This window comes from Mycteria americana, chromosome 1 (assembly GCF_035582795.1).
Source record: "Mycteria americana isolate JAX WOST 10 ecotype Jacksonville Zoo and Gardens chromosome 1, USCA_MyAme_1.0, whole genome shotgun sequence".
In the NCBI taxonomy this organism is placed as follows: domain Eukaryota; kingdom Metazoa; phylum Chordata; class Aves; order Ciconiiformes; family Ciconiidae; genus Mycteria; species Mycteria americana.
This window is the reverse complement of record NC_134365.1, coordinates 55,666,488-55,694,164: the sequence shown is the minus strand read 5'-3', so window position 1 is coordinate 55,694,164 and position 27,677 is coordinate 55,666,488. Positions and strand designations below refer to the sequence as shown.

The window sequence follows — 27,677 nt, the reverse complement described above, 5'->3', positions numbered from 1 at the left end:
CTCCCCTGCTGAATGAGGCAGGGGAGCAAATGACAAAGGACACAGAAAAAGCCCAGGCACTCAATGCCTTCTTTGCCTCCGACTTTAATGACAAGACTTGCCTTCAGCAATGGCAGCTCCCTGAGACCAGTGGGACAGTCTGGAGCAAAGGCAGACTTGCTCTCAGCGGAGGAGTGTTAACATTTTAAAAAACTGGACATATGTAAGTCCATGCAAACCAGAGAGATGCACTCACGAGTGCTGAAGGAGCTGGCTGAGATGACTGCAAGGCCACTCTCAACCTCTGAAAGGTTGTGGCAATAGCAGAAGGTTCCTGAGGACAGGAGTGCCATTTGCTTCCTTCTAATCTTCACGAAGGGCAAGAAGGACCCAGGGAATTACAGGATAGTCAGCCTCACCTCAATCCCTGGGAACGTGATGGAGCAAGTCTAGAAATCATCTCTAAACATATTAAGAAGGTGGTGATGGGGAATTATCAGAATGGATTTATCAAGGGGAAATCATGCTTCATCAGCCTGATAACCTTCTTGATGAGACAACTGGTTTGGTGGATGAAGGGAGAGCAGTGGATGCTGTTTATCTTGTCTTTAGTACTGCTTTTGACACCCAAAACATCCTCAGAGACAAACTCATGATGTGTGGCCTAGATGAATGGACTGGCTCAACTGTTGGGCTCCAAGAGCTGTGACTAGTGGCACAAAGTCCAGTTGGAGCTCGTCACTACTAACTTACACCAGTGGATGATACTTGTACCAACACTAACATCTTCATTAATGACCTAGATAATGGGGACAGAGGGCAGCCTCAGCATTTGCAGATTATACAAAACCGCAAGGAGTGGTTGCTACACTAGATGGTTATGCTGCCATTCAGAGTCACCTTGACAAGCTGGAGAAACAGGCAAACAGGAACCTCATGAAGTTCTACAAAAGGAAATGCAAAGTCCTACACTTGGGCAGGAATAAACCCATGTACTAGTACAGGCTGGGAACTGACTGGCTGGGTAACAGCTTCGAGAAAAGGCCCTGGTGGTCTTCATGCACATCAAGTTGAACATGAGGCAGCAATGTGCCCTGTTGGCAAAGGCGGCCAACAACATCCTTGGCTGCCTGAGGAAAAGTATCACCAGCAGGTCGATGGAGGTAATTATTCCCCTCTAAACAGCGCTGTGAGACTGAACCTCGAGTCTTGTGTCCAGTTCTGGGCTTCTAAACACAAGAAAGACATGAGCATACTGGAGAGAGTTCAGTGTAGGGCCACCCAGGTGTTTTATGGACTGGAGCATCTGTCATGTGAGGAAATGACAGCTGGCATTGTTCAACTGGAGAAGGCGATTAGGAGAGATTTTGTAATGTGTATAAATTACCTGATGGGTGGAGAGTGAAAAAGACAGAGCAAGACTCTTAGTGAGTAGCAGGGAAAGGACAACAGAAATGGATGCGAATTGAAATACAGGAAATTCCATTCAAACACATTAAAACTTTTTTACTGTGAGGGTGGTCAAACACTGGAAGTGGAACACTGGAAGGTTGTAGAGTCTCCATCTGCGGAGATACTCAAAACCTGTCTGGACATGGTTCTGAGCAAACTGCTCTAGCTGACCTGGTTTTGAGCAGGGGGTTTGGACTAGATAAACTGCAAAGGTCCCTTCCAACCTCAACGATTCTCTGTTTCTAACACGTGCCACCAGTGAAGCATAATAGTTTTAACATTACGTACTTCTCTCTGTGTGTTTCTCCTCTTCTTTGTGGGCCTCTTCTCCTTCTTTATCCTCACTCTCCTTTCTTCTCTCCTCTTCCACCTCTTCTACAAACAGAAGAAAAGACCCCATGTGTTACTTATGCTGACCTAGAAAAGTCTCATAGAGTCATATTTTGCCTGGCGAACTTAGAATACTTACAAAAAAACATGGTGGGGAAGGCAAGAGAAATAAGTATGACACAGAGGGAATGCAGAGATGAAAAAAATTAGAGGATACCTTCAGAGCAAAAATTTGAACTACCATACAACACAGTAAGATTCACTTCTGGATTTGCTTAGCTTTAAAATCAACAGAATGCCTCAAAGTTACCTCTGAAATGAAACGATGTACTTTTAATGTAGCTAAAGTTCTCACTGAATTATTTGAGTTTATTTTTCACCAAGGAAAAAAGTATAAAAATTTCAGTAACAAAATACTAATACGTTTCTCTAGTTATTTACAAGTGGCAAATTCACTCATCATCTTTACAGTAAAAAAGGCCTAGATTCTTCTTTTCTTAACAAATATGAATTTTCATTTAAAGTTTCTTCCTAATAGAAAGTATCACAATTTAAGACTAGTCATTTAAAAACATACAGTTTAGGAAATTCTTAAATGAAGAAAAATCTGAAATAACACCCCCAAATGCACATAGGTTAAAATGAAAAATGCTAACGCTTCCTGAAAACTTTTATTATATGTTTCATGAACTTCCGTTATGTTTTTAATACAGGCTGTATTTGCCACCTCCTGTACTTACTAGATACAACAAAAAACTATTACTTTTAAGATTACAGTAAAATCTATCCAGAATATAACAGAACAAGTCAGCACTGTTACACACATCTTGATCTGTACACTTCTCCAATTTCCTATTTCCATTTTGTTATTACAGCAGTTTACTTTTTTAGAGAAAGTTCTGCCTGCAAAGATATGCTTGATGTTCTCTTAACACTAAATTTTACTTGTATTATGAAGAACATTTGAATGATTTAAAATAAGTTGCCTAATAAATCAGAAAAAGGAAGGCATCAGAAAACAAAAAACTGGAATTATTAGATTTTTTCATTTTGTTAATTTATGTAAGAAATAATATTCATACCACATAAATTCTTCAAAACCAACCTGATTTATTTTTAAGGTAATAAAATTGCATAGTGCCAGTGCCACCTGCTTTGTAAGACTTATAGATAAGCTTCATGTATTTAATTGTTATCAATAAAATAGGACTCATTTATCTAAGAATCTAAAGGAGAGTCATTAAGTTCAAGAGTACTTTTTCCACAATTTACAGATTTTAATATTCAACTGAAAGATACAAATATCCCATGGAAAGATACACTTACCTAGAATGTCCTTAAAATATCATGTTACAAGTTTCAAAACTGAGCTTTTTGAGTTTATGTAGAGAACAAAGTAATTTAAGGGACGAGGAAGTCCCTTCCTTACAAACTTCCATCACTTGGTGAACAAATTTAGCTCATTTAACTAAAAGTGGTTTAAACATGATGCCCAACTAGTTAAGAAGGTTATGCCTCTCTAGTTAAGAAGGTTCGAACCGTAATATGGAGATAATTTTACAACTGGTTATCAGCTTATTTTTCACTGATAAGCTGCAATCTTGTTATCCTGATGCTAGACAGGCAGAAGCAATGAATGCAATCCTTTAAAAAAAAAATAATAGTTCGATGATATCATTAAGTTATCACCATATTTATCACACGGTCACCTTAATAAGTCACACTGTTTGTTGTGGATCTGAATACAAATGTGTGTGGGTTTTTTTTTTTTTACTAGGTGTTTGCCTGTCACTAAACAGTTGAAAATACCTTTTAATAATTTCTACAGCTGCAAGCATTTAGACCTGCTTAGTAACTGACTGGATGCATATTTGGATGTCAGTTCTGCCAAAATATACCTACAAATGGAAATAAAAATAATGAGTAAGCCTAAGAGCATCTGAACAGTATTTGCAAGTTACTCCAGACTGCACAGTCATACTCTCACTATTCCATAATCCTGTAATCACAACATTCTCCTTATAGATTGGCTAGAACTGATGTGTACAGACAGCAATCACAAGAAAGTACAAAAGTGTAGCCTTTCTAAGTAGTGAATCCTTGATCAAACTTTACCCAAAAGTTATTATAAAACAGAAATAGACTTTTCCCATGAAACATGAAAGGATTTGACTCTTTTTGTTTAGGAAGAAATCATAGAGTCATATATTTTCAAAGGAATCATCATGACCTAGACAAGCTAGAGAAATGGGATGACAAATGCTTTATGATATTCAACAAGGACAAATACAAGAGTTCTGTACCTGGGAAGGGAGAACCCTTGCAATGACACAGGCTAGGGCCCGCATGGCTGGGGAGCAGCTCTGCTTTGAGGACTTGCATAGACAGCAAGCAAAGCATGAACCAACAGCGTGCCCTCGCAGCAAAGGAGGTCCATGGCACCCTCAGCTGCATTTACAGGAACAGAGCCAGTACATCATAGGAAGTGGTTATTGCCCTTTACTTGACACTCATTATGCCATCTCTCGGTAAGGAGCAAGAGACTGCTAAGGGGCTAGGGAACACGACCTGTAAGAGAGGCTGAAGGAGCTGGGCTTGTTCAGCATGGAGAAGACAAAGCTTAATGGGGACTTAAAACCAGCTTTGCAATACCTATAAGGTGGCTTTTGAGAAGATGGAGCCAGACTCATTGCAAAGGGGCATGGCAAAGGATAAAAGACAACATGTGTAAGCAGAAACAAGAGATTCTAAATGACAGAAAGAAAAACATTTCCAATGTGAAGAGAGCCATTGGAACAGGTTGCCCAGAGAGGTCGTCCAGCCTTCATCAGTAGAAGTTTTCAAGACTTAACTGGATAAAGTACTGAGCTACCTTGTCTAAGCTCACAGCTGACCCTACTTGACCCTACTTTGAGCAGGAGACTGGACTAGAGACCTCTTGAGGTCCCTCCCAACCTGAACTACTCTATTATTTGGTCACAACTTCTCCTGCCTATCACACACACACCCCCACCAAAAAAAAAAAAAAAATCCAGTGATTCAAACACAAAGCACAATATTCTCTCTAGTTATTTTTACCACATTTTTTGTTGAAAAAAATCCATAAAGGACTTAAAGATTACAACTAATGAATCCAACATCCATTAATCAGTCCTCCAAAGTCTGCTGGACAGAAACGTGTCTGATTGCTGGTTTGCAAAATCCAGTGGATCATAAGTGCAGCAGTTGTGCCTTTGTCTGCTACATTAAAGAAACCTCTTTCCACCACATATTCAGCTCCCATTTGCAAATATTATAGACCTCCTTAATCTTCTATTAGATGAACAAAACTTATGTTCTTTTAAGCTTTCCAGTATAAAGTGTAAGAGGAGAAAAGAGGAGAGGAGAAAAGAGGAGAAAGAGGAGAAAAGAACATAGTACACAGTCCCAGAAAATTTCCTCAGCTTTCTGAAAAGTTGCGCTGATGGAAGACCTCCAGAGCCTTAGGGTTTCTGTGCTTGATAGCCCTTCAAAAAAATTCCTCTTCCACAGAAGACAAATGTAGGTAAACTTTTAGCAGTCATAGAGTTGCTAGCAAGGAGCTCCATAGTTCTCCATGTGGAGAACCATCTCTTCTTCCATGCCTTGATCCTGCCTCTCACTTTTTCACTTTTCTCCATTTGATACATGAGGTTCTTGTAGAGGAAAAGGCAGCAAATATCCCATACCACCTACCATTTTACAAAACTTAGTCACATCTCTCCTCCATCTCTTTTTTCAGGCTGAAAGATCCTGCTCTAAAATACAGCCCATCCTTGTCTAAAAGTTCTCTCTCTGATCCGAGTCAGAAAGTGAAGACGCTGTAGGAGGAGATGAACTGACTCTGTAGAATGGACAAAGAGGGGATAAACTACCACCCTGTACAGACAAAAACCCAAGCCCCACAGTGCAAGGAAATAGGGACAGCTAGAGGCTATATTGAAAATAGTAACAAATGGAGATTTTCAAAATGGAGGAGAGAAGCAGCATGTGACTTCCAGTAACGGAATGAAGACTCCCTCTCTACCTGCAAATCTGCAGTTACTGAACAGGTATAGCACTGATAAAACACATTAAGAGGAAAATCTTCTATTAACAGAGGCATCAGAGCCAGCTGAGTCTGAACCAACTGCCTGAGTAAAGGAGAGACGGGTGATGAGTCAGCAGGGACTCCCTCCCACAGGAGGTACCCACCTAGCAACCTGGCCTGATGCCTCAAGACATTAGCTGTTTGCTGATGGCCTGGATCCCCAGTGTTGCAAAGAGGCTACCAAGGCTCATCTGGTTCTCAGCCTATTACTTCTTGCTGCTTATCCACATGGGCACCAACAATACCACCAGAAGCAATTCTAAGCATACCAAGAATGACAATGGATCTCTGCAGAAAAGGGTGAAGGGCACAAGGGCCCGAGGTGGTGTTATCACCAATCCTCCCAATGAACTGGGACAAAAAAAAAAAGTTCTAGTAGGAGTGCATGCATCCAGAAGATCAACACCTGTCTGAATGACAGGTGTTGCAAGCAAGGTTTTCACACCTTTCACTGTGGTAATCTCCAATGATCAAGAATTACTGAGCAGGGACTGAATCCATATGACAAAGCTGAGCAAGAGTTCTGCAAGCAGGCTTGCTAACCTAATAAGGAAGACCTGAAACTAGCATGGTAGGGAATGGTTGGCATAACCTGAAGCTGGGGTATAGGAGGCAGTGAGGAAACATGCGGGGAACAGCATGACAGGGAAGGTGCTTGCTTGTCCCTTGTGAAAGAACTGTGACTCAGGGTTCATCATCTCAAGTATCCGTAAACAAATGAATGCAGCACAAGAAGCAAGAGGAATTGCAGTCCCTACGCAACTGCAAAATTATGATTTCATTTGGATTAGAGAGACATGGTGGGGTAGCTGAAATGACAACAGCATTGCAACAGATGAACATAGTCTCTTCAGGAAAGCCAGGCTGGAAAGGGTGAGGAGTGGTTGTGCTTTATGCAGAGGAGTGCCCAGAGCTTTGCCATGGGACAGGTGATGAGCCAGTTGAGTGCTTGTGGGCAAGAAGAAGGTGGCAAAGCAACACAGGTAATCTTGTGCTAAGCACTCACTAGAGACTACTTGATCAAGGAGAGAAAGTCAATAGAGCCATCTCACACAATCGCAGGCCTTACGACTGACTCATGGGTGTACTTTAACTGGAAGGGCTATATGACTGGGCACAATCCAGGTGGTTTCTGGAGTGTACTGAAGACAATTTCTTGACACAGGCAACTGATGAATCAACTAGGGGAGATGCTCTGTTGGGTTTGTTATTCACAAACGAAGAAGAATTGGTCTGGGACATGAAGGTCAAGAGTAGGTTCACCTCCAGCAACCATGAGACTCCGGAATATTAAATCCTGCAAGAAGTCAGCAGGAAGAGTATCATTACAGTCCTTGCCCTCAGGAGAGCAGATTTCACCTTATTCAGGACCTACTCAGTAGTATCCCAAAGGGAGCTGCCCTGGAAAGCAAAAGGACCCAGGAGAGCTGGTTGTTCTTCAAGGACAGCTCCCTCAAAGCACGAGAACAGTTCAATTTCAATGTGCAGAATGTAGAGCCAGCATGGAAGAAAGCCAGCATGGGTGAACAGGGACCTCCTGACAGAGTTCCAATATCAAAAAGAATTACACAGGAGGAGAAAGTAAGACGAATACAGGGACATTGTCCGGTTGTGCAGGAATGGAATAAGAAAAGCCAAAGCTCAACTGGAATTGAAGCCATGAGGGGATATGAAGAGCAAGAAGGGCTTCTATAACTACAATGGCAGCAAAAGGAAGGCTAAGGGAAATTGTGGGGCCACTGCTCATTGGGGCAGGCAACCGAATGACTGAGGACATGGAAAATGCTGAAGTACTCAAACTCTTCTGTCTCCATTTTTCACTGGCAAGTTTCCCTCCTAAGTTCCTGAGAGCAGAGGGAGAGACCCTGGCAGAGTCTGCAGAAGTGAAGTGCTATCCACAGTCAAGGAGATAGAGCCAGGGCACACTTACGCCAGGTGGATATAGAAAAGTCCACAGGAACAGATGAGATGTACCCAAGAGTCCTGAGGGAGGTAGGCTGCTAGCATTATGAGGCCCCCTCTCTACCATCTTCATGGAAACCAAGGGAAGCTCCTGATGACTGGAAAAAGGGAAATGTCACAGCCATCTTCAAGACAGTCAAGGAGGATGATTCAGAGAAACTACAGGCTGGTTGGCGTCACGTGACATCTTGGGGAGGTTATGGAAAAAAATATTCATAGGAAGCCATTGCCAGGCACACAAAGGAGAGGAAGGTGACTCAAAGTAGCCAGCTTGGCTTTAGTAAGGGCAAATCGTGCCTTCCAGACCTGGTAGCTTTTTACGATGGGCTCAGAGTATTGGCATCAGTGGTATATAGTCCAGCTGGTGACTGAGCACTAGAGGCAGTCCTCAGGGATCCATACTGGGCTGATGCAGTTTATTGTATTTACTAATGACCTGGACCTGTGGGCAGGAGATCACACTTGGCAAGTTCACAGATACAAATTGAGGGGAGTGGTAAATATTGTGCAGAGTATAGCTGCTATTCAGAGCCACAGTGACAGGCTGGAAAAATGGGCTAACACAAAGTGCAGCAAGTGCAAATGTAAAGTCCTGCACCTGGGATGGAATAACCCTATGCAATAGGACAGGCTGGGGGTTGACTGGCTAGAACGTAACTTTGTAGAACAGGGCCTTGATTCCTGGTGGAAAACAATTTGAACATTAGTCAGCAGTGTGAAATAAGTTCAATAGCATTTCAGGCCGTATTAACAATAAATGTGTCTAGCAGGATAAGGGAAGTGATTCTCCTTTGTTCAGCACTTGAGAACTTCCCATTTGGAGCACTATGACTGTTTTTTGGATCCCCAGTACTAGAAAGGCACTGACAAAACCACAGCAAGTGCAGTGGAAGGTCAACAGAAAGGGGATGAAGTACATGCTATATGAGGAGCAGATGACAGAACCGCTTTGCTCAGCCTTGACAGGTGAAAACTAATTGGAGATTGTATCACTGCCTTCCATTATGTAATGGGAGGGCACAGAGAAGATGGAGCCACTACTCTTTAAGGTGCACAGCAACAGAACAGGAGGCAATGGACACAAGTTGGAACACAGAAGATTCCAATTAAGCAGAAAGTTTTTCGCTGTTGAGGTTGGTTAAATATTAGGCTACCCAAGAAGCAGCTGTGGTATATCCATCCTTGGAGATGCACAAAAGAAAACTACCAAGGTCCCTGAGCCATCTAACTGGACCTGCTTTGAGTAGGGGGTTGGAATAAAGACCATCAGAGGGTTGAATTAAAATTACTCTGCAATTCCATCATCTTCCCTGTTGCTCTTTCATGTACCTTTTCCAGTCCTGTGACATCTTCTTTGATAAGGGGAGGGGGAAGGAAACAGAATTATACAAAACATTTAAGAGTTTGCTGTCCCATAGTAAAGTTTTCCTCAATTTCTTCATTTATTCCCAGCATTCTTTATTTGCTTTCTTCAACTGCTACTGTATCAATGTTTTCACAAAACTACCTACTATAATCCTGGAAAATTGTTGAGTGGTGAGTCAGTTCTATCTTCCTATCAAGTTATGAACATTTTCACACTCATCTATACCACTTTGTAGTTAACCACAATGAGTTTTATCTGCCATTTTTATACCCCAGTCATTCAGCATTGTAAGATTCTTCTACAGCTCTTCATAGTATCACAGGCAAACTGTCACCTTACTAGTCACCCTTCATTTTAGGTAAATTATTAATTCTGTTGCACAGCAAAGTCTCTGGAACAGATGACTGCAGACTTACTTTCCATTCTTCAAATGATTATTTCCTCCATGAGGACTTTCCATCTTATCGGAACACAGTTCCACTTCCAAAAGTTCTTGGTAAGAAATCATTTGTGTTTGGATATCCAGAAGAATTCAAATACATCAATCAGGTCTTCCTTGTCATGTCCTTTGTTTACTTACCCAAAGAGCTCCAAGGTTTTCTAATATATAATCTTCCGTTCCAAAAATCTTAAGTGCCAACATAGCTATTATATTAACTAATTCTACCTGAGAAAAAGATTCTATTAATCTGTCCGTTTGAAGAAAAGTCTTCTAGTACCATTCTTTACATCATTGTTTAGCCATGCTGGTTTTCATCCGGGCTTTTTGAGAACTGTACTTTTTAATGAGCAGCTTCCACCTGTGCCTCCAATACAGCATCTTCAAATGATCTCCATATTGTCTCCACAGATTTAACCCTCACAGACTCCTTCCAAAAGTTAATCTTTATCTTCTAAGGTAACTCTACCTGTTTTCTCATACAACTGCTTCCTGCCCCTGCAACCTCTCTGCTATTATCTTTGTTATTGAAAGACTGAAACTGGTGAAAGGACTGCAAAATTTTTGTATTAATACCATGTTAAATTTAGTACGAAATGGGTCCCCAAAAGATTTGCTTGAAGTATTTCACACAGAATGTACTATTAAGAAAAATTTAAATTCCCTTCTCTGCAACTTGATAGGCAAGCTTTATGAAACTTAGAACGCAGAAATTAACAGGTGACTGATGGTTAAGGACAGAACATACTTCACAGGGGCCAGTTTTCATTTCATGAACAGTCTCAGTTACAGCCATGCAACTGTAAAAGTCATAAACTGTTATAGCCAATAAATAACTAGTCAAGAGAATTCATTCCATCACCAAAACAGAAAATCTGTGGGGGGGGAAATCCTGGATACAATCATTTTAGACTTCTGCAAACCGTAGTCCAATATTTAGTATTCATTTCAGTCTTTTTGCTCCAGAGCAAAAACTCCTCTGTGACCACAGTGTTTCTTCTCAGTGGGCAAGATGAAAAAAGCAACCCTGATATTCTAATTTCATTCATATCCAATGAAAGAACCCTTAAACTGCGGTAAGACCAAGGATCATCAATTTATTTGCAATGTACATTTTATAAAAGGGACTCGTAACACACTACAATTTCCACACAAGTACACAAAATGTTCTTTCTCTCTGCCACCCCCCACCTCCAAATAGTTTCTGGAAGACTTTAATTGCACAACAACGGTATCACTTTTGCAATCAGTGCAACACCTAACAGCTAAATAAGATCCTTAGAAGAAACTAAAGAATCTACCTTTTCTCTGTTTAACTGGCATAAATTTAAAGGTAAATACCAGAAAAGAAGGAAGAGTCTGAAACATGGCTGACAAGACATATTCTTATCTCCCTTTCTCTAGTTGTTTAGAGACTGAAGGCTCAGAATGCCATCACACATTAGTGAAAGACAGTTTCATCATTAATGAAACAAGAGTTGAGAAACTATGGTTACTAACTTCCCAGAGACTGAAAGACACCTGAATCTTGTTTAATCTATGGAATTCCTACCCAGTCAAGCATGTTTAAACACATTTGGGTTAGCATGGTCATCATTTCATAAAAAGCTGGGGGGGGGGGGAGGGGAGGAAAAAAAAGAAAAAAACCCCAAGATCATTTGAAACAACAGCTTTCTTAATTACAGATAAAAAAGCAGTGTCAACTTATCTGTAAATTACTCATCTGGTTTATTTTCAGAAGTGCAATAGTATGACGAGTGCCCTATGTCAAAAAAATAAATATGCCTACAAAACTGTATGACAATAACAGACTATAGAGGACATCCATTCAGGTTAACATAAAAACTCTTCTGCTAAGTACATGAAGAGTCTAAAGTACCAGCTTCCTACACTTAATGCTTTCAAATGTTAATCAGTTGGCATAGTCATCAAATAAAAGTTAAGAGAAAAACCACAATGTGTTAAATGAATAAAAGCTATATAGCATGAAAACCATACATTACTTGCATTTTTCATGAAACCTTTCCAATACTGTCTTTTGGTGAAAAAAAGAAATCTGAAACAAATGGGACTTGTGGCATGCCTGGATTACCAGCATGTTTTCATTCTTACTATTTATTTGCACGTTAAACAAAGTTGAAATCCTTTCTTCCCCTCAAGAACAGTAAATGAACACACTTCTCTTCCCACAAATCTTTCTGTTCCATGTCTGGCAATTACTCATCTTTCCTCTTCTTCCACCCACCACCCCACCCCAGTTTGCAGAGAGTATGAGAACAAAACCAAAACAAACCAGATCTCGAAGATGACAGTTTTTTGGTGTTACTTCCATTTTTTTCTGGGCCTCAAATTCCATCCTTGAAAAGTGCAAGACTAAGTAACACAGAACTGGTGGGTAGGACTGCCTTTTTGATTTAGAAACATGTCACAAGTGTCATTCTCAGAAATGAACAAAATCCTGGACTTCAATCAAAACAACCAGTTTAGAAAATTCTTACCTGGAAGACTTGACTTGTTGGGTAGTATCACTTCAGCACGTTCCTCCTCCTCATCACAGGGATCCTCTTCATCAGACAGTACTAAGAAAGCCTCTTTTGGCAGACTTTCATTGCTTTCCTGCTTGGATGGTGAACCCAAACAGCTGTCTATTTTCTCTTCTAAACCTGGGACTGTGTCATCCACTGGAAGCAGAGAACTTTTAGAAAAACAGCTCAGTTCATCTTCAGCCGGGGCTAGTTTTTCCAAAATTGGTATTATTTCATCTGTTTCCATAGAGTCAGTATTGTCCAAGATATTTTCACTTGGCTCATCTATTGTCTTCTGAACAGTGGTTTCTGAAAGACCTGCAGTGCTGTCTCGTTTGTCCTTTGGTTCCTCATCAGCTTCCATACTGCTAGAGATGGCTTCTTCTCCAACAGCATCTTCAACAGTTGCTTCTTCAGTCCTCTTTTCCTCACCAGATGAATTGGAATTAATAGTTAAGTCATTTGTTTCTCCCTTCTCTTCAGAAGAGTCACTAATATCACAGATTGATTTACTTTCACCTTCTGATGGGATCTCACTCTCTCTTTGGTCCAAATGATCTTTTGTATTATTTTCTTCATGGAAGTTATCTTTATTGCTACCAAGCACTCCATTTTCAGCCTCACAAGCTAAAGCGGTATCAGTATCTTTATCTTGCTCAGGAGTAACATTCTCTGGAGACAGCGTTACAGGTTTGGGTTCTACGTCATTGACTATGTTCCCTGCCCTACTTTCAGGGCTTTTGGCTTCACTAATTTCATCAGAAGCTGTTCTTCCTTCTTCAGAGTTAACACACAAGTCCGTTAGGCCATTAACTTCCCTCTTGTCCTCCATACAGTCTGTATTGCTTAAAGGGGAATTTAAATCAGAATCTCCATTCTCATGCTTTCCATTTAACAGTTTAACTTCAGTCGTCTTCAACAGCTCCTCTTTAACCTTATAGACAGCTTCGAGTTGTTGTCGATCACTTACTCTCATTGTTTTTCGTGCTTTAAAGACTTTCTTCTGAGGTTCATCTGTGCTATCCATCTTGACCCTTAAAAAAAAAATTCAGAAAGAATTGTGAAGGTAACAAATCATTATCATCATATTATAGTGTTCCTAAGAAAGGCTGTAGCATTTAGCACATTTTAAAGGAAATCACTTTAACTGTATCTACAAAGAAACACCTGACAACACACTTGCGTTTTGTATGTCCTCAGAAAAAGTGAATACAAGTTTCTACGTGTGCTGCTCAAACGTGTATGTAAAGATCAGTGAGATCACACTATAACATTATGTAGTAATGTTCTGACTACACATTTTAGACCAGTTGTCTCGTAGTATTATTATAGCAAAGCCACATAATGAGGTTTTCTAGCTAGAAACAGATATTGTGCTAATGTAAGAGCCAGCAGCCTCTCTTCTTGTAAAAAAGTAAGAAATATTCTTGGTCCATAAGTTTACATTTATTTTATCTTTCTAAAACTATGTAATTTCAAGAGTTTCAAACATAATTAACAACTGGAGGAAATGACAATATTTTTATATCAAGTAACTTTTAAGAAACCTTCAGTATATTGAAAGAATTCCTGAATGTGTCACTAAGATACTTTTTTCTTCTATATAGATAAAATAGACCTCCATCCTCCATAATTATACAATGGTTAACTGAACTTGGGTTTTTAGAGCACTTTCATTCAATTTGGAGTAATATTTTACTAAGACCCTTTGTGCTCATAAAAACTACAGATTTGTAGCTCCTTTTAGAAAAATTTCCTTTTCCAAGGAAAACTGATGTTTTTGCCCTCCATATAATTTTATTCATTCCATCCACTCATGCAAATATTAAGAAAAAGATTAATATATAAAAAATTTAAGAAAAATGTTTGAAAATCTATTTTATCAAATCAATAAATGGAGCTAAATCCAGCATTACCTAGAAAGTTAAAATAATTTTGTTGAAATACAACAAAATCTTATTTCATTTGTTTCCATTAAACAAGCAAACAAAATCCATAGGGATTTTTAAACTATATTGTTTTCCCCAATGTGGTCTTGTTTTAGGACGCAGTTTTAAAGGATTAGATGTGGTAATGTTGTTCAGAAGCAGAAAGCAGTTAAGAAACTTGTTATATCCTAAATGAAACTCAGCAACTAAGATCTTGAATCAGTTGATGCTAACCAATTTAGCTCTACTGAAGCTACTACACTATCATAAGTTACTCCTGTCTAGGATACGGCTTTTCTTAAGTTTCTCAAAACATATGAAACATCACTTGGGTAACAGTAGTTAAAAGATATTACAGCAAATCGAAAAAAGAAGCAAAATAAATCAGGCACAATGAATTTAATTTTTTTTTCCACAAGCACTAGATAAGCAAATGTTTATACCATTGATACAGCAGAATTATTACACAAAGGATGCATTTTAAATATTTAGTACAGTTCATTTTGAATCTTCCCCAATCCACTTTCATTTACAGAGCTGAGAAATCCATTAATAAACTGCATTTTGTCTTTTCAGGTGGGGGTATAAATTGTTTTATTTCTATTTTTTTTTTAATTAAAAAAGCAGGACTATTGTCAACGATAGCTCAAACCAGCAATGGTTTCGTACAACCAAGTCAAAATTCACAAAAGAGATTCCACAGCCTCTAAGTAACAGTTTGGCTCCACCCTCTTTTTAACCAACCTTGCCTACAGGTTTTATTTAGGCAGCCATAAAATTGCCCTTTAGCCTTTTCTTCAGCAGATTAAAGTTGTCAAGCTCCCTCAGCATCTCATTGTAGGTCATGTGCTTAGGCTCCTGTAATTTTCGTAGTTCTCTGCTGGATCCTTCCTGGTTTACTTGGAACAGTTTGTTTATGAAGGAAATTATTTAACATTTATGCATTGCCCAACTAGAATATTCTATGGTAAGATATGAATATATATTCTAAGTTACAATATGAATTCAACTATCAAGACAAACTCTAAACCTTACCATCATGACATACCATAATTTAAAATTACAAGGCTTCTTTTATACTTAGTTAACGTGACTTGACAAAAATATGGGCAAAATAGAAAGCAACATGATAAAAAAGAAAAATATTTTTTTCCCCCGTTTTACATTTCCTATTAACATAACATTGAGATTCCCTTCCACTTTATTTCAGTTCTTTTCTGCATGACAAGCTAGAATCCTCATATTTGAGTAACTGACGGTGCTTAAATAACACTTCAATTCACACCTCAGGAACAGATGAACAAATCTTCACAAAAGGTTTTACCAGCTCTATTTACAGACTCTCAATAATACCATTAAGCCATTAATTTTTGCCAGCCTGAACTAGATTTTCTGAACAGGATTGTCTATTACTGCATTGCCACTAGTGGGAGCAAAACACACCACCTATAGAAACACTGATCTGAAACATCAGTTTACTTGTTTTTAGATAATGTTCTCACTACATAACCATTTCCAGTCAGATGAAACATGAACTCCAAGTGAGCTGTTAATGTCCTTCCAGAACTGTCTACATGCTAAATACAGTATCCTCATATTCCTCCAGAAGAGAATACATTTAACACAGTAATTCTAGTCCTTAAGTTAGGAGAAGCATATAAAAACCTCCCAGTATTTCAGAAGCGTGCACACAGTTATTGAAAGCACATCCCTTCCTTCTTCCCAAGAACTTAGAATGTAAAGCATGTTTTTTCACATCACTATAAAAGCATGTATCACACTGTCACGTAATAAAGTACTGATCATTGTAACTCATGTTCCATGCATATAATCCCCTACAACCAACATGCATGCTCTTACAGATGTATATTTAGTAGAGCCAATTTGAAAAAAAATAGGAAATTCCAGGCTTGGCTAACCTTGAACAATTTCAAAAGCTCCTAATAGGTGACCAGCTAGTGAGAATCTTCTGTTAATGTAGTACAAGGATACAGGGCCTTTGTATCAAAATTAAGACAGAGAAATAGTTTGATCTCCTGGACTACAATGCTTTCTTTTCTAAAGATTACCCAGAATTTAAAGGTTCTTATATTACAAAATTCACAATCCTACTTTTCCTATGACCAAAAGATATACTAACGGATTAATCAAGTGTTCACAGACAATTTAAAATCCAATTTGTAAGTGCATCACTTGAGTAATCATAAAATGTAACTTAAAACAAATTAACATTTTCTGCTCTAGTTTCCTTAATCATCTAAGCAGTCTTTCATTCATATTTTTAACATAAAATAAAATACAATAAATACAGAGTAAAATGAAGGGCACTTCCTTTTTAAATTTGCCAAGAATAGCAGTCTTAAAAAATAACCAAAAACCAAACATCAGAATACCTTTATATTGACGCATCCTTACTTTTTTCTTAAAAAAAACCCCACTGAATAAGACTGAATTTCTAATATATTTCAAAATTATGTTTATTTTATATCTTAGGATACTATCAAAAATTTAGTTTAAAAACAAAGCTCTAATACAGTTCCACAGTGAACCTGTAAAAAAAAAAAAAAGCTTCTCCTAAAATTCCATTGTTAGACGGTTATTCGAGTAACTCATGCATTTTTTCAGGTCAATCCCACAATCTTTTGCAACCAAAGAATATCCAATAAAAGCTACCATAAGTGACAAAATTATAAGCATAGTTGAGATTAAAAGATGAACACTAAGCGCTGGCTAAGAGCTAAATATCATGTATCACTGCAGACCAGCCTTAAAGCGTTTCTAGCCATACCCACAAGGGAGCACACTGCAGCCAAGTAACAGATCTCATGTGAGAGCCGAGTAAAAGAAGAAACAAATAAATCCGTAACCAGTCCAGACAGGTTTGGTCATACCGGTGCACGCCAATCAGCATTCATCTGATAAATACTGCCTTCCAGTCTTTCAAAGGCGTAAGGAGGTTGCCCTTCAGAGAGCAACTCCAGAGCAGGTTACATGAATTCAGTCTTGCACAAATAAAACATTTAAAACTAGTAGCATTCTAAATGGATATGTCTTGGTAGTCTCCCTTTATACTTAACAATTAATACAAAGTTTAGCTAAGTTTGCTATGCACTTCCCTCATCTGATGCTTGGGTATTTTCAATTTTTACTTATCGTGTGACCGACCAAGTCACAAGAAGGAAATGAGCGGCCCAGGCACCAAGCCAACGGAGGTGCATCTTTAATTTCAAAGAAAGGCATTTGTACAGAACAGCACAAAATCATTCCTACATGTAGAGCTAAGTGTGTAAGGGTTAAATACTGTAAATAAGGTGGTAGGTTTTGGGTTGCTTTTTCTGTTTTGATTTTTTTAAACACAATAGTCAATTCTGAAACACCAACACACACAAACATTGAGTATATTTGTTTAGATACTGTTTATGAAAATCCCCTTTTTCATTTTAAGCTTGAAAGTCATATATACTGCAGCATGAGAGACACATACACACCATTAGGTACCTCCCTCCAATAATATTTGGAGATTTCCTTCTCATGACCAAATGCGTGCTACATGGCAAAACCCAAAATCTGCCAGTGCAGCTAGGAATATGCAAAGGACTCCTCCCTCAGCCAGTTAAAAAGTTCTCCCTCTATTCCCCCCCATTTTTTTTTTTTTTTAATTATTATTACTCTGTAGCGACATCACAGCTCTAAAGCACCTAAGGAAGGCATTAGCTTAGCTGCTATGGATTAGCCTATGATCGTGTGCTCATATGAGCAGCCCAAGAGCTGCTCGAAACGTTAGCCTATCAGCAAGCAGCTGCCTGAATCCTGCCTGGTAACAGGCAGCAGACAAAGAGAAGGTCATGGAAACATGGGGGAGGGGGGAGCTGGAATCTAAACAATAGTGCACAATGGGGTTTGCATAATATCATCAATCTAGAACAGCATTGGCACAGAGTTCCTGGAGTGCACACAGTGCTAGCCAAAAGCACCACAACCATAAAACATTCACCAAAGCACAAGAACTACGTGGAGGAAGTAAAGCCTTTGATCATGAAAATCAGTGCTGAAATATGCAAGTCTACTTAAACTGTAGCATAACCAAATCAAGGAAAGTGAGGCAGCAAATGGTCAGGAGTATTTTGTTCTAGATGGAGAGCCCCAGAGAATGAAAGTGGTGAATAGAACCTACCTTTTAAGTAGTGGTTCATGAAAAGCAGTTTTCAGCTGAAATCCTCTATAGCAATGTTGATACAAATTGTCAGAAATTTAAAAACTATTTTCACAGAAGAAAAAAATAACCGTTTGTGATCTATTCTTACAGAACATGCGCTGAAATAATGTGCCAATAATTTGGTTTTCTACCACTAATGCAATTCTACTTATCTGATCGTATGCAAGATGCACACCACCAGCCTACTGAGATTCACGTTTTAAAATAAAATGTGATAAACAAAACAGAGAACATATGATAAGTGCAAATATTATTTCTTCTAGCGCACTACAGATGAATTGAGTCTTCCTCCCTTTTAGACTAAAATTATGTTGGTGTTGGCTGAACAAAGTGAAAGAATGTGCCATTTTCTAAGAAAAAATTAGATCACCATCCGGTCCTATTTCACCTAGCACACATATAGCAAAACAAGGTCCACTGTAATTAAAAAAAGTCTTTAGCTTATCCCCCCCCCTCCCCCCGTGTTTAATATCCAGCATCGAGGTTCGCGGTTTAGGAAACAAGCGGCATTTTCCACTGCAGCAGAGCCCTGCAATTTCGCAGGCGCACCCGAGGGGGAGCCCGCCGCGCCCCGCGCCGCCTCTGCCTCCTCTCCCCGCGGGACGCGCCAGCCCGCGGCCCTCGCCTCGGCACTGCGGGGGAACGGACTCGAGCCCCGCCTCCGATTGGCTGGAAGGAGCAGCTGCACGGCAGCCAATCAGACAGCGGCTCCTTAAATTCTACCCAGCAACAAACCCCCACGAGGCCGTCGGCAAGACGTCGGCCGGGGCAGGAACACGAAGACGGGGGCCCACGGCGCAGGCGAGCATGTTTGTGTTAAACTCGCGAGATTTTCCAAAGAGCTGGTAAGTGACATAACGAACAGTTAAGGGTTTCCAGTCTGAGACCTGGAGCTGCACAAAAGCGCCAACCCACAAAGTGCAGTGCACAGCCGCAATAAAAGATTGGTGTTTACTGTGCAGGAGCATTTTTAGGCTACTGACTGAGCATTTAAGACTACTGAATTTCTGTGATGTTAAATGCTGAATCAAAAAAACTGCTGAGATCCAACCCCGGTTTGAGTATGGCAGCTGGTAACCTCTCCTTTCTTCAAATACTGTGCCCTGCCCGTGCTTTTCTAGTGTCCCAACAGAAGCATCAAAATCGGTGTTTTTTCACGAATGAAATATGACTTCTGCCTTGAAAGTAGAGGCCATTCTCCCCCAACCTTGTGAACTGCCTTTTGAAGAACCAGTTCAGTAAAATATTAAGTCCACATGTGTATCTATGCCTAAAAAACCCACCCAAATGTATGGTTACAGGCTTGGTAAACCAGAGTAAATTCACAGTACAAACAGGTTGTATGGTCTTGTGTACTGTACTCGATTGACAACTTCATGTACAGACTTGAACTACGCTCTCATCACTTTGGTGTCCTAGTGAATTAAGGAGTTGTCCTGTGTCTTCTCTACCTCCAGAGGGTAATACTGCCTTTGACGTTGGCTCATGAACCCATTTCTCATACTAAATTCGTAATTTAAGAGTTCTTCTCCCATGAGGCTGCCATACCTTGTGGGAAAGACAGATTCCTCATGGGAAAAAAGGACTGTCAGGTCCATTTACACAAGTAAGATCTTTCACCTGCTGGTGGTTTTGCAGAATTGTCCTTACATAGGTCATCAGTTTATGCCTTGATAACTACTACACATAAAATGCATGCTTTTGAAGATGGAAGAATGGAAAATGAGCGAGAATATTTCCTAGACAACTTTAAAATACACACTCCAGTTAGCCTTATATAAGCAACTCAAGTGTCTTAGGAACACCTGCTCTTTAGCACGTGAAGCTTAAACTCATTCTCCAAGAAGTTTTGTCTTTTTCTGTAAACTAAATTTTAACAGCCATTTAGGTCATTAAACCAGTAAAATTGCTTGAGTGGAACTCAGCCAGAGCAACAGTGGTAGATACTGTGTTTTTTTACTTCCCACAAGTGTTAGAGATTTCAACTCTTATCAACAACTCAAAAAAAAAAAAAAATCAGCTTTCAATTCAGCTGTGAGATCTCCAAACACTAAACAAGTACTGCTGTTAGAAATATCTGTAACAGCAAAATTCAGCTTTCTTACAGATTGACTTTTTAGCACAAGCTAAAGCACTAAGTATGTTTCTTTCTGTAAAAAATGGATTTACTAAAGTTTTATATAAAAGTTGAATTTGTGCATTTTTAGAGACATTTCTGGAATATTTTTATTATACACAGTTTAAATGTTATACTGCAGTTCCATCTTTGGCACAGGATTAACAGTTACCATTATCCTTAAATGTGATGAGGAGCTAATAATTCCATAGAAGTGGACGCTACCTGCCAGAACACATCTACAGTTAAAAAAAACTTACCCAACTTCCAATATTCCAAACTTAAAACCTGAACAACCTGAATTAATTGTTCATGTAACATGCAGACCAAAAAATATGAGAAACTCTGAAAAAAATCCTTAAAAAGAGGCAAGATGTTCTGTTAATGTTTAGGCTTTTCTATGTATTACAAAATACAGTATTTTTTTCCTTTGATAGGTGAAATTTCAAGTGAAAATTCAACAGGCTACAGCTGTGAGGAATCAGTAATATATGCAGAATTCCATCCTTTTAAGGCAGATCTCTTTACAAGTCTTCTGTTAGATAAAATGCAGAATTACACTATTCTAATGAAAAAATTGATATGTTTACCCTTAATATTCTGTAAAGTGTTTTCTAAACTAGTTCTCATATTATATATGCAACTAACTGTAGTAATATAACCTCAGCTTTCGAACACTTGCAACTTGGTGACATCAGACTTCAGAGGTGAGTTGTCTGATACTAACAGTGGTCCCCTGAGGTTGCTTCTCAAATGCCAGAAAAAATAGAAGTGAAAAGAAAACTTGCAACAAAAAAGGTGATGCTGCATTAAAATGCTATTAAATGTTCGTCATGCATACAACTGCCTTTTAGAAGTATTTTGCAAAGATTACATTTTCTCAGTAACAAAAAAGCAACAATTTAAAACGGAACTTAAATAGCAGTTAATTAGTTGGCTGTGGGAACCTGCTATCTTATAAAGTATTTCCTCTAGGGAAGATATTCTTTCTCAGGACGGGCAGTGCACCTGCTTCCTTGTTCCTTGCTCAGACCAGTCCTGCTACACACTGAAGTCACTGCTAAACTCCCACCAAGCGCATCACCTCAGATTGGAGGAGGCAGGTCTTCAGTATGTGAAGGAACCAGCTGTTTCATAGTTTCATCTGATTAAAGCCTGGTAGGGACTTTTCATAATCTTTAGATTTTGGGGGCAGGAAGGCTATTTGCCTGTTTTCCACATGAAATGATTAATTTTCTTTCTGTGAGTGTCGGAGGGAGCCCAGGAGGGAGCCGCCCCAGCCACCTTGTCCCCTCACCCGCTTCCAGGCCGGCAGAGCCAAACCTCCCCTGCCTGATGGCCGCGGACTGCGGGAAATTTGCATACCCGCTCGGGATTGGCTGCAGGAGAGTTGCTTTGCATAAACCAATCCGCAACGGCGAGGCGGAGCCACCCCAGGAGGCCTGTGCAAATCTGCCCGGCAACCGGCTAAAAATAGAACGGGCGCCCTGGCGCGTCAGCCAGACGGGGCGCGATACAGCGCCTCCCTCATGGTGACGTCGTGCAGGTATGAGAACACGCCGCACGCGTCCTCCTCCCTCCGACGCTGCCACTGCCCAAGAGGCACAGAGGAACAGCCCCTCTGCGAGCACGAGGAACGAAGGGACACCCAATCTTGAAGTTTTGTGCCAAAAGCAGAGGTGTTACATGGGGGTACGGCACACTTAACTCTCAAGTTTTTGTGTGTTTTGGTGTCTTTTTTTTTTTAAGATTAAAAAAAAATTCGTGAAGTCATTCTCTTTTCAAATCAAAACATATACTATTACAATCTGCACGTCATTTTCTTTCTCGCCTTCATTTCTAAGCAAGCAGGAACAGAAAAAACATCTTTCTTCATCTGTTTAATATCCCATGTCAGTTTGGTGACATGAAAATTGAGTCATCCACAATAGATGTCATCAAATCCTCATTAAATGTGGGCTCTTGCACCTGAAGTTACAGCATTCCTTTTGTCTCCTAAGTTATCCCTTGGTAAGTCACACCTCACCAGAGACACACCCATACAATTCGTGCACTCAAACCAAAGACAGTGTGGGATTTGGAAAGGTGAGCAGGCTGAAGCAAGAAAATGACTCTGTAAATAGATAAGGCATCTTGAGAATAAAAATTAAATACCAAATAGGCTAAGTAAAGCAAACAATTTAAAAAATGATTATGTAAATACATGTTCTATTATGAATAAATTCAGCAATGGTCTACATGTACAGCATTTTACCATTTTCAACCTACAAAATGGGTATCATCTGCACAAGTTTGATTTTCAGTACTACTGAACTGACAGCATAAACTCTTCTGACTGCAGCAGAAGCAAGTAAAGAGGTTTCCACACTTTCCTATCCACCACATCTGCCCCCAGGTTTCTGTTTCATGGAACTGGTTAAAGGCAGGTGAAAGCCAACGTAGTGAGAGATGAGAACAGCGCCCAATGCACATGGGACATGTATGCCTGCCTCATCCAGGTCTTCAGCAGCCTGAAAAGCACCATCTGATACATAAGGTACACATAAGCACCTCTGGTATGTAAAAACATATTTTTTACAAGGCTGTCACAATTAAATAAGGAGAGAAGGAAGAAAAGTGGCCAACGCAGATGGTCACAGAGTGACAACTGACAATGGTTGATACTTTTGAATGACTTGACAAAACAGAATCACAAAAATTAACCAGAAATCCCAATAGGAAGGTTAAAGTGAAGGAAGACAAAAATTTGAATATAAGAAATCTTCAAAATAACATTAGAAAAAAACCCCAAAAACAAAACCCAAACCAAAAACCACAAAAAGAGTTTCTTGTAAAAGCTACAGTTTACCAAAACTTTATTACCCGTACCAGAACTATTTGTCACAAGCATCCTTCTTTAAGGAAAGGTAGCTTACTCCGTAGATGTTAGTTAGCTACTGCTAATAAATTTTACTAGCAACCGTGCCCCCCTGCCCACAAGACAGTTACTTATTAATCAGAGGCTAAATGTTTTCCAAAAGAAACTAATGTTGGGGAAGGATGGGAACTGAAAAACAAACTTATCAACCTAATACTCCATTACTAGATACAAAAGAAAAATAAAAAAGCATGTTTTCAGTGCTGGTAACCCACTGTATTAATATGCTAAGAACCCTAGATAATGCAGGTAATTCACGTTTTTACAACAATAAGCAGTCACTCTCTAATAAATTTCCATGGCAGTCTATTTCTTATTATACCAAGCATACAATAGAATAAGATTTATTTACCCTAGTAAAAGTGTACAGCAGCAGATTAAATTCTCTTGGGTCAATGGGCAGACAACTATTTTTCTGTATGTGCTCCTAGGCAAAGATCTGTCACATGTCTCAAACTTGTAAAGACTTGTAAGAAAAATTACCCGAGGTATTACCCAAACTGCACTTTAAACATTTCATAATCAAACATGTAAGCAGCTGTAGCATAGATGATTCTTCAACTTAAGCATGCTTGGAACAAGCTCTGCAGACACAGATTGCCAGGCTTAAATTAATCCTTTGCTAAACTGACCAAGAAGCAGAAAGTGGAAAAACACAAGATTGTTTCTTTATGTAGTTCCAGTCTTGGAAATAAACACAAAGAACAACAGAACTAGTTTTGAAAGGGGTTTTGATGCCAAAAAGTAACCTGAAATGGTGGCGTTTCTTGCTGTATTCTTCCTTTCTAGAACCTTCAACATACCCCTCTTTTCTCACTATACTTGCTGCAAGTCAGTAGACTTATGATCTCCCTATACTCCATTTGCGTGAGTTGTTTTGAGACCAAATGCAACATCTTAGATTTAATTGTTACCTTATAAGGGACTCTCTTTTCTCATTAGTATCTTCTTGCCACTTTTAAAATTCAATGCAAGTAGGTATAAATCGTGAAATAACATCACACTAGTTGTAAGTGGCACAGTTGTATTTATCTGCATCAGCAGCACCTTAAACAAGCAGCAAAGCACAATATGCCCTATTGATTTCTGAGGTGCTAACTTACACCTAATGCTAATAGGCGCATGTCAACTCAGTTATATACTCTGAGAAACAAAGATATTTGAACAAAGGCAAAGGAAGCCCAGAGAAACATCCTAAAAGTAATCACTCAGTTGATGGGAAAATCCTTTTGCACTTGGTTCTTTAAAAAAAAAAAAAATTAAAAATTTATTCTTCCTATCAATCTTTTGGAATGAACATTAATAACAAAATTGCATCCATTCCACAAAGTGTGCTCATATTACATTACACAGTACGCAGTTATGTAACTGGATGAAGGATGAAATAAAGCGAGAATATGATGCAAGCACTGGTGAGGCTGCATGTGAATTCAGATCAGGGACCTCAGCCACATTAAAGCTAACCTTTTAGTTTAAGCCAGCAAATAAAAAACAACCCAGCAAGTAAAAAAAGCCCCAGCCCAGATCAATTGTCTGATGCTATTAACCATGCAGCTGCTTTTAACACGTAAGGCAGCACAAGACAGGGCAGAAGGGGAAACGGAGAACAGCTTTGAGATTAGTGTGTTGCATACCAGCCTTTCAATACTAACTTACATTACCTGTACAACTACAACACTGAGCTAGATCAGGGAGCTTAATCTCCAGATATGTATTTAGTAGGATCAGTGCTTTGTTAAACTCAGCTCCTTGAACTGGCTGACAAAATCACAGGACCACCAGGGCTGCTGCACCAGAACATGCAACAGAACAGCCTTGGGTTTTCCAGGTGTCAACATGAGTCAAGGACTTGCTGTAATGGACAGGCAGACCTTCCAGAGGTTGAAAAAGCACTACAGGTGTCCCATAAAGTCAGCTTCATCTGGTTATTCAGGCTTTTTAGGGACAGGGCAAAGAGGCTGTTCCCACAATGAAATATATTTGATAGCTTTAAGTGTATGTTGTCTTAGTTATTTTTAAATGCTCGTAACTACTACTCTGACATAAAAGCAATAGGTGCAATAATATTAATTACATATACAATAATATGTAGTTATTTCTTGAAAGCTTCTAAAATAAAGCCCTGTAAAGAAGCAGATTAAAGATCTAATTTAACTCCTGGGTTTGGACTGTACTAGATTATACAGTGGTGGAAGGACCCTGAAACACACGCTGCTTTTGGACAGAGTATTAAGAAGAAAGGAAGACAAAGTTTGCCTCTGCTCTATGGACAATACCAAGCTCCTAATGTGAAATTTTATTTAAATATTTCCAGACTTATGTACTCAATTACAGATAACAAATATTGATTATACTCAATATTATGAATTGAATACCAAGAGTATTAGTACAGAAAATATGGAAATCCATACTATCCCATCCCTTTAAAAACATTTCCGTGAACATCCTGCAGCATGTGCAAACGTTTTATTCTCTATTTAAAAAAAGAAAAAAATATATTTTTGGTGGCTCATATAAATATATACACATACTAAGCTTTATGCCAACTGACCTGATGGCAATCAAGTATGTTATTACTAAACATTACTTTGGTGCTTTAAATTGGATGACAAACTTTATTTCATAACATTCTCAAGTTTTCCTGGTCACGTGAAGCCACAGTTACATGCATTTGAGCTGTAGAATTTTTCTACTCACTCATCTATTTGGATTATCCATTAATTTAGTGACTCAGTATCTATTTTAAACATACCAGGAAAATGAATTAAGGAAGATTATATTTATAACCCACAGCTGGTTTGGATGGCTCTACTTAATATTCAGTTAACCCAAACAAACACAAAGTGTCATCACCACAAAGTTGAGTATTGCATCAACTAAAAAGGTCAGGCTGCTGAGAAAAATCCATGTCTAGTGTGCCAGAGTATCCTTAAGGGAATATAACTATTGAAGCTTGAAATGGCTTAGCCTAAAACTAATTACATCTTACATAAACATGATTTGCAAAATTCATGTGTCTGCATTTGATAATCAAAGAGAACAGTCATTTTGTGACAAGGACCAACAGGGAGAAGTAACCCCTTAAGGGGTCACAGATATCCCAAAACTCCAAAGAAAATTTCTAGTCTTTAGCAGAGGTTGACAGCATTAAAACGGTCATCATGTCCGTGTCGTCCCCGTCCGTGTCCCCCCACCCCCCCCCAATCATTTTTGCTACAAAGACAGAAAACTGATTTCCCTGGCACTATTCTTTCCTGGGGGAAAAAAAAAACCCCAAAACCCAAAAACCCAAACCCAAACCCAAAACCCAACCAACCAAAAAAAAGAAAAACACAACCCCACAAATCCAAACCAAAAGCAAAGCCAAAACCAAAACAAAACCAAAGCCAAAACAAAAACCAAGCCAAAACAAACGAACAAAAACACCAACAAAAACCTGAGAAATCATATTAGGAGAAAAATAAACAGAATGAAGGCCCCCAAACATTAGTTCTGCTGGGCATATACCAAACAATTGGCCGTTTTGCTCATCTAAACCTCTTCAATAAGTATTAAAGACAGCTTGCAAGTAATCATTTGTGGTTTTTAAAGTACATAGTACAGTATGACTTATCAGTAAATACAAATAATAAATGTACCTTCCTGTGCAGCTTATCACCATTTAGTATCTAGGGATTAAAATAACTTCTCGAGTTTATAACTTCCAAGATAATTTGAAAATACACAGAACAACAAACCAGCTACCTTAAACTCTAACGTAGCTGTACTAAGTTGGCAAAAGTCACCTATAAATACAGTAATTCAAATTTGATACAGCTTTCCTGTTTCAGGAGAACTAGTATCTGATGACTGAACTGATCATTTGGGGACACAAGCTTCGAAAAATAACACATAAGAGTGAAGAAGTCTGGAGCACAGCATTCCAAATACACCTACTGGCGAACTTAGTTTGGATTAGATTACTCTCTCCTTTGCTGGTTACCTGCAGTCACATCTGTCTTCAACCCAGATATCAAATATTGATCTTGAACAAGGCATGCAGAAATTCTGTCACATTTATAATACTGAAATAATTTTCAATAAATATTCTAGATATGATCATTCTGATCTGAACTGATTGCATTCACTCCTTGAACCCCTAAGGAAGAATTTAAAACACTGAAGTACCAAATCTGAAACCAGGTACAGACAATAAATTATGCATGAATTCAACAGCAATTCAAAAATGCTGTTAAACAGATGAAAATAAATTCTAATGTATACAAAAAGCCAGTAAAATTTGCCTCCAACAACAATTTTAGACAAAGGTGTTTTACCCTGTTTATGTTTTCTGTCCTCA

The 27,677-nt window shown here is 39.0% G+C and overlaps 1 protein-coding gene across 7 annotated transcripts in view; it reads right to left on the bottom strand.

Moving 5' to 3' along the window:
* ATF7IP (activating transcription factor 7 interacting protein) overlaps positions 1-27,677 on the bottom strand; it is a 112,391-nt gene that overhangs the window by 42,338 nt on the left and 42,376 nt on the right. For all 7 annotated transcript variants that reach the window (XM_075499127.1, XM_075499128.1, XM_075499108.1 and 4 more), the window contains 2 exons: positions 12,135-13,195; positions 1,720-1,806 (listed from right to left, as the gene is read on the bottom strand). In XM_075499127.1, coding sequence (XP_075355242.1) covers positions 1,720-1,806; positions 12,135-13,188 — 1,141 coding nt within the window. In that variant the 5' untranslated portion in view covers positions 13,189-13,195. Of the gene's footprint in view, positions 1-1,719; positions 1,807-12,134; positions 13,196-27,677 lie in introns of those variants that run through there.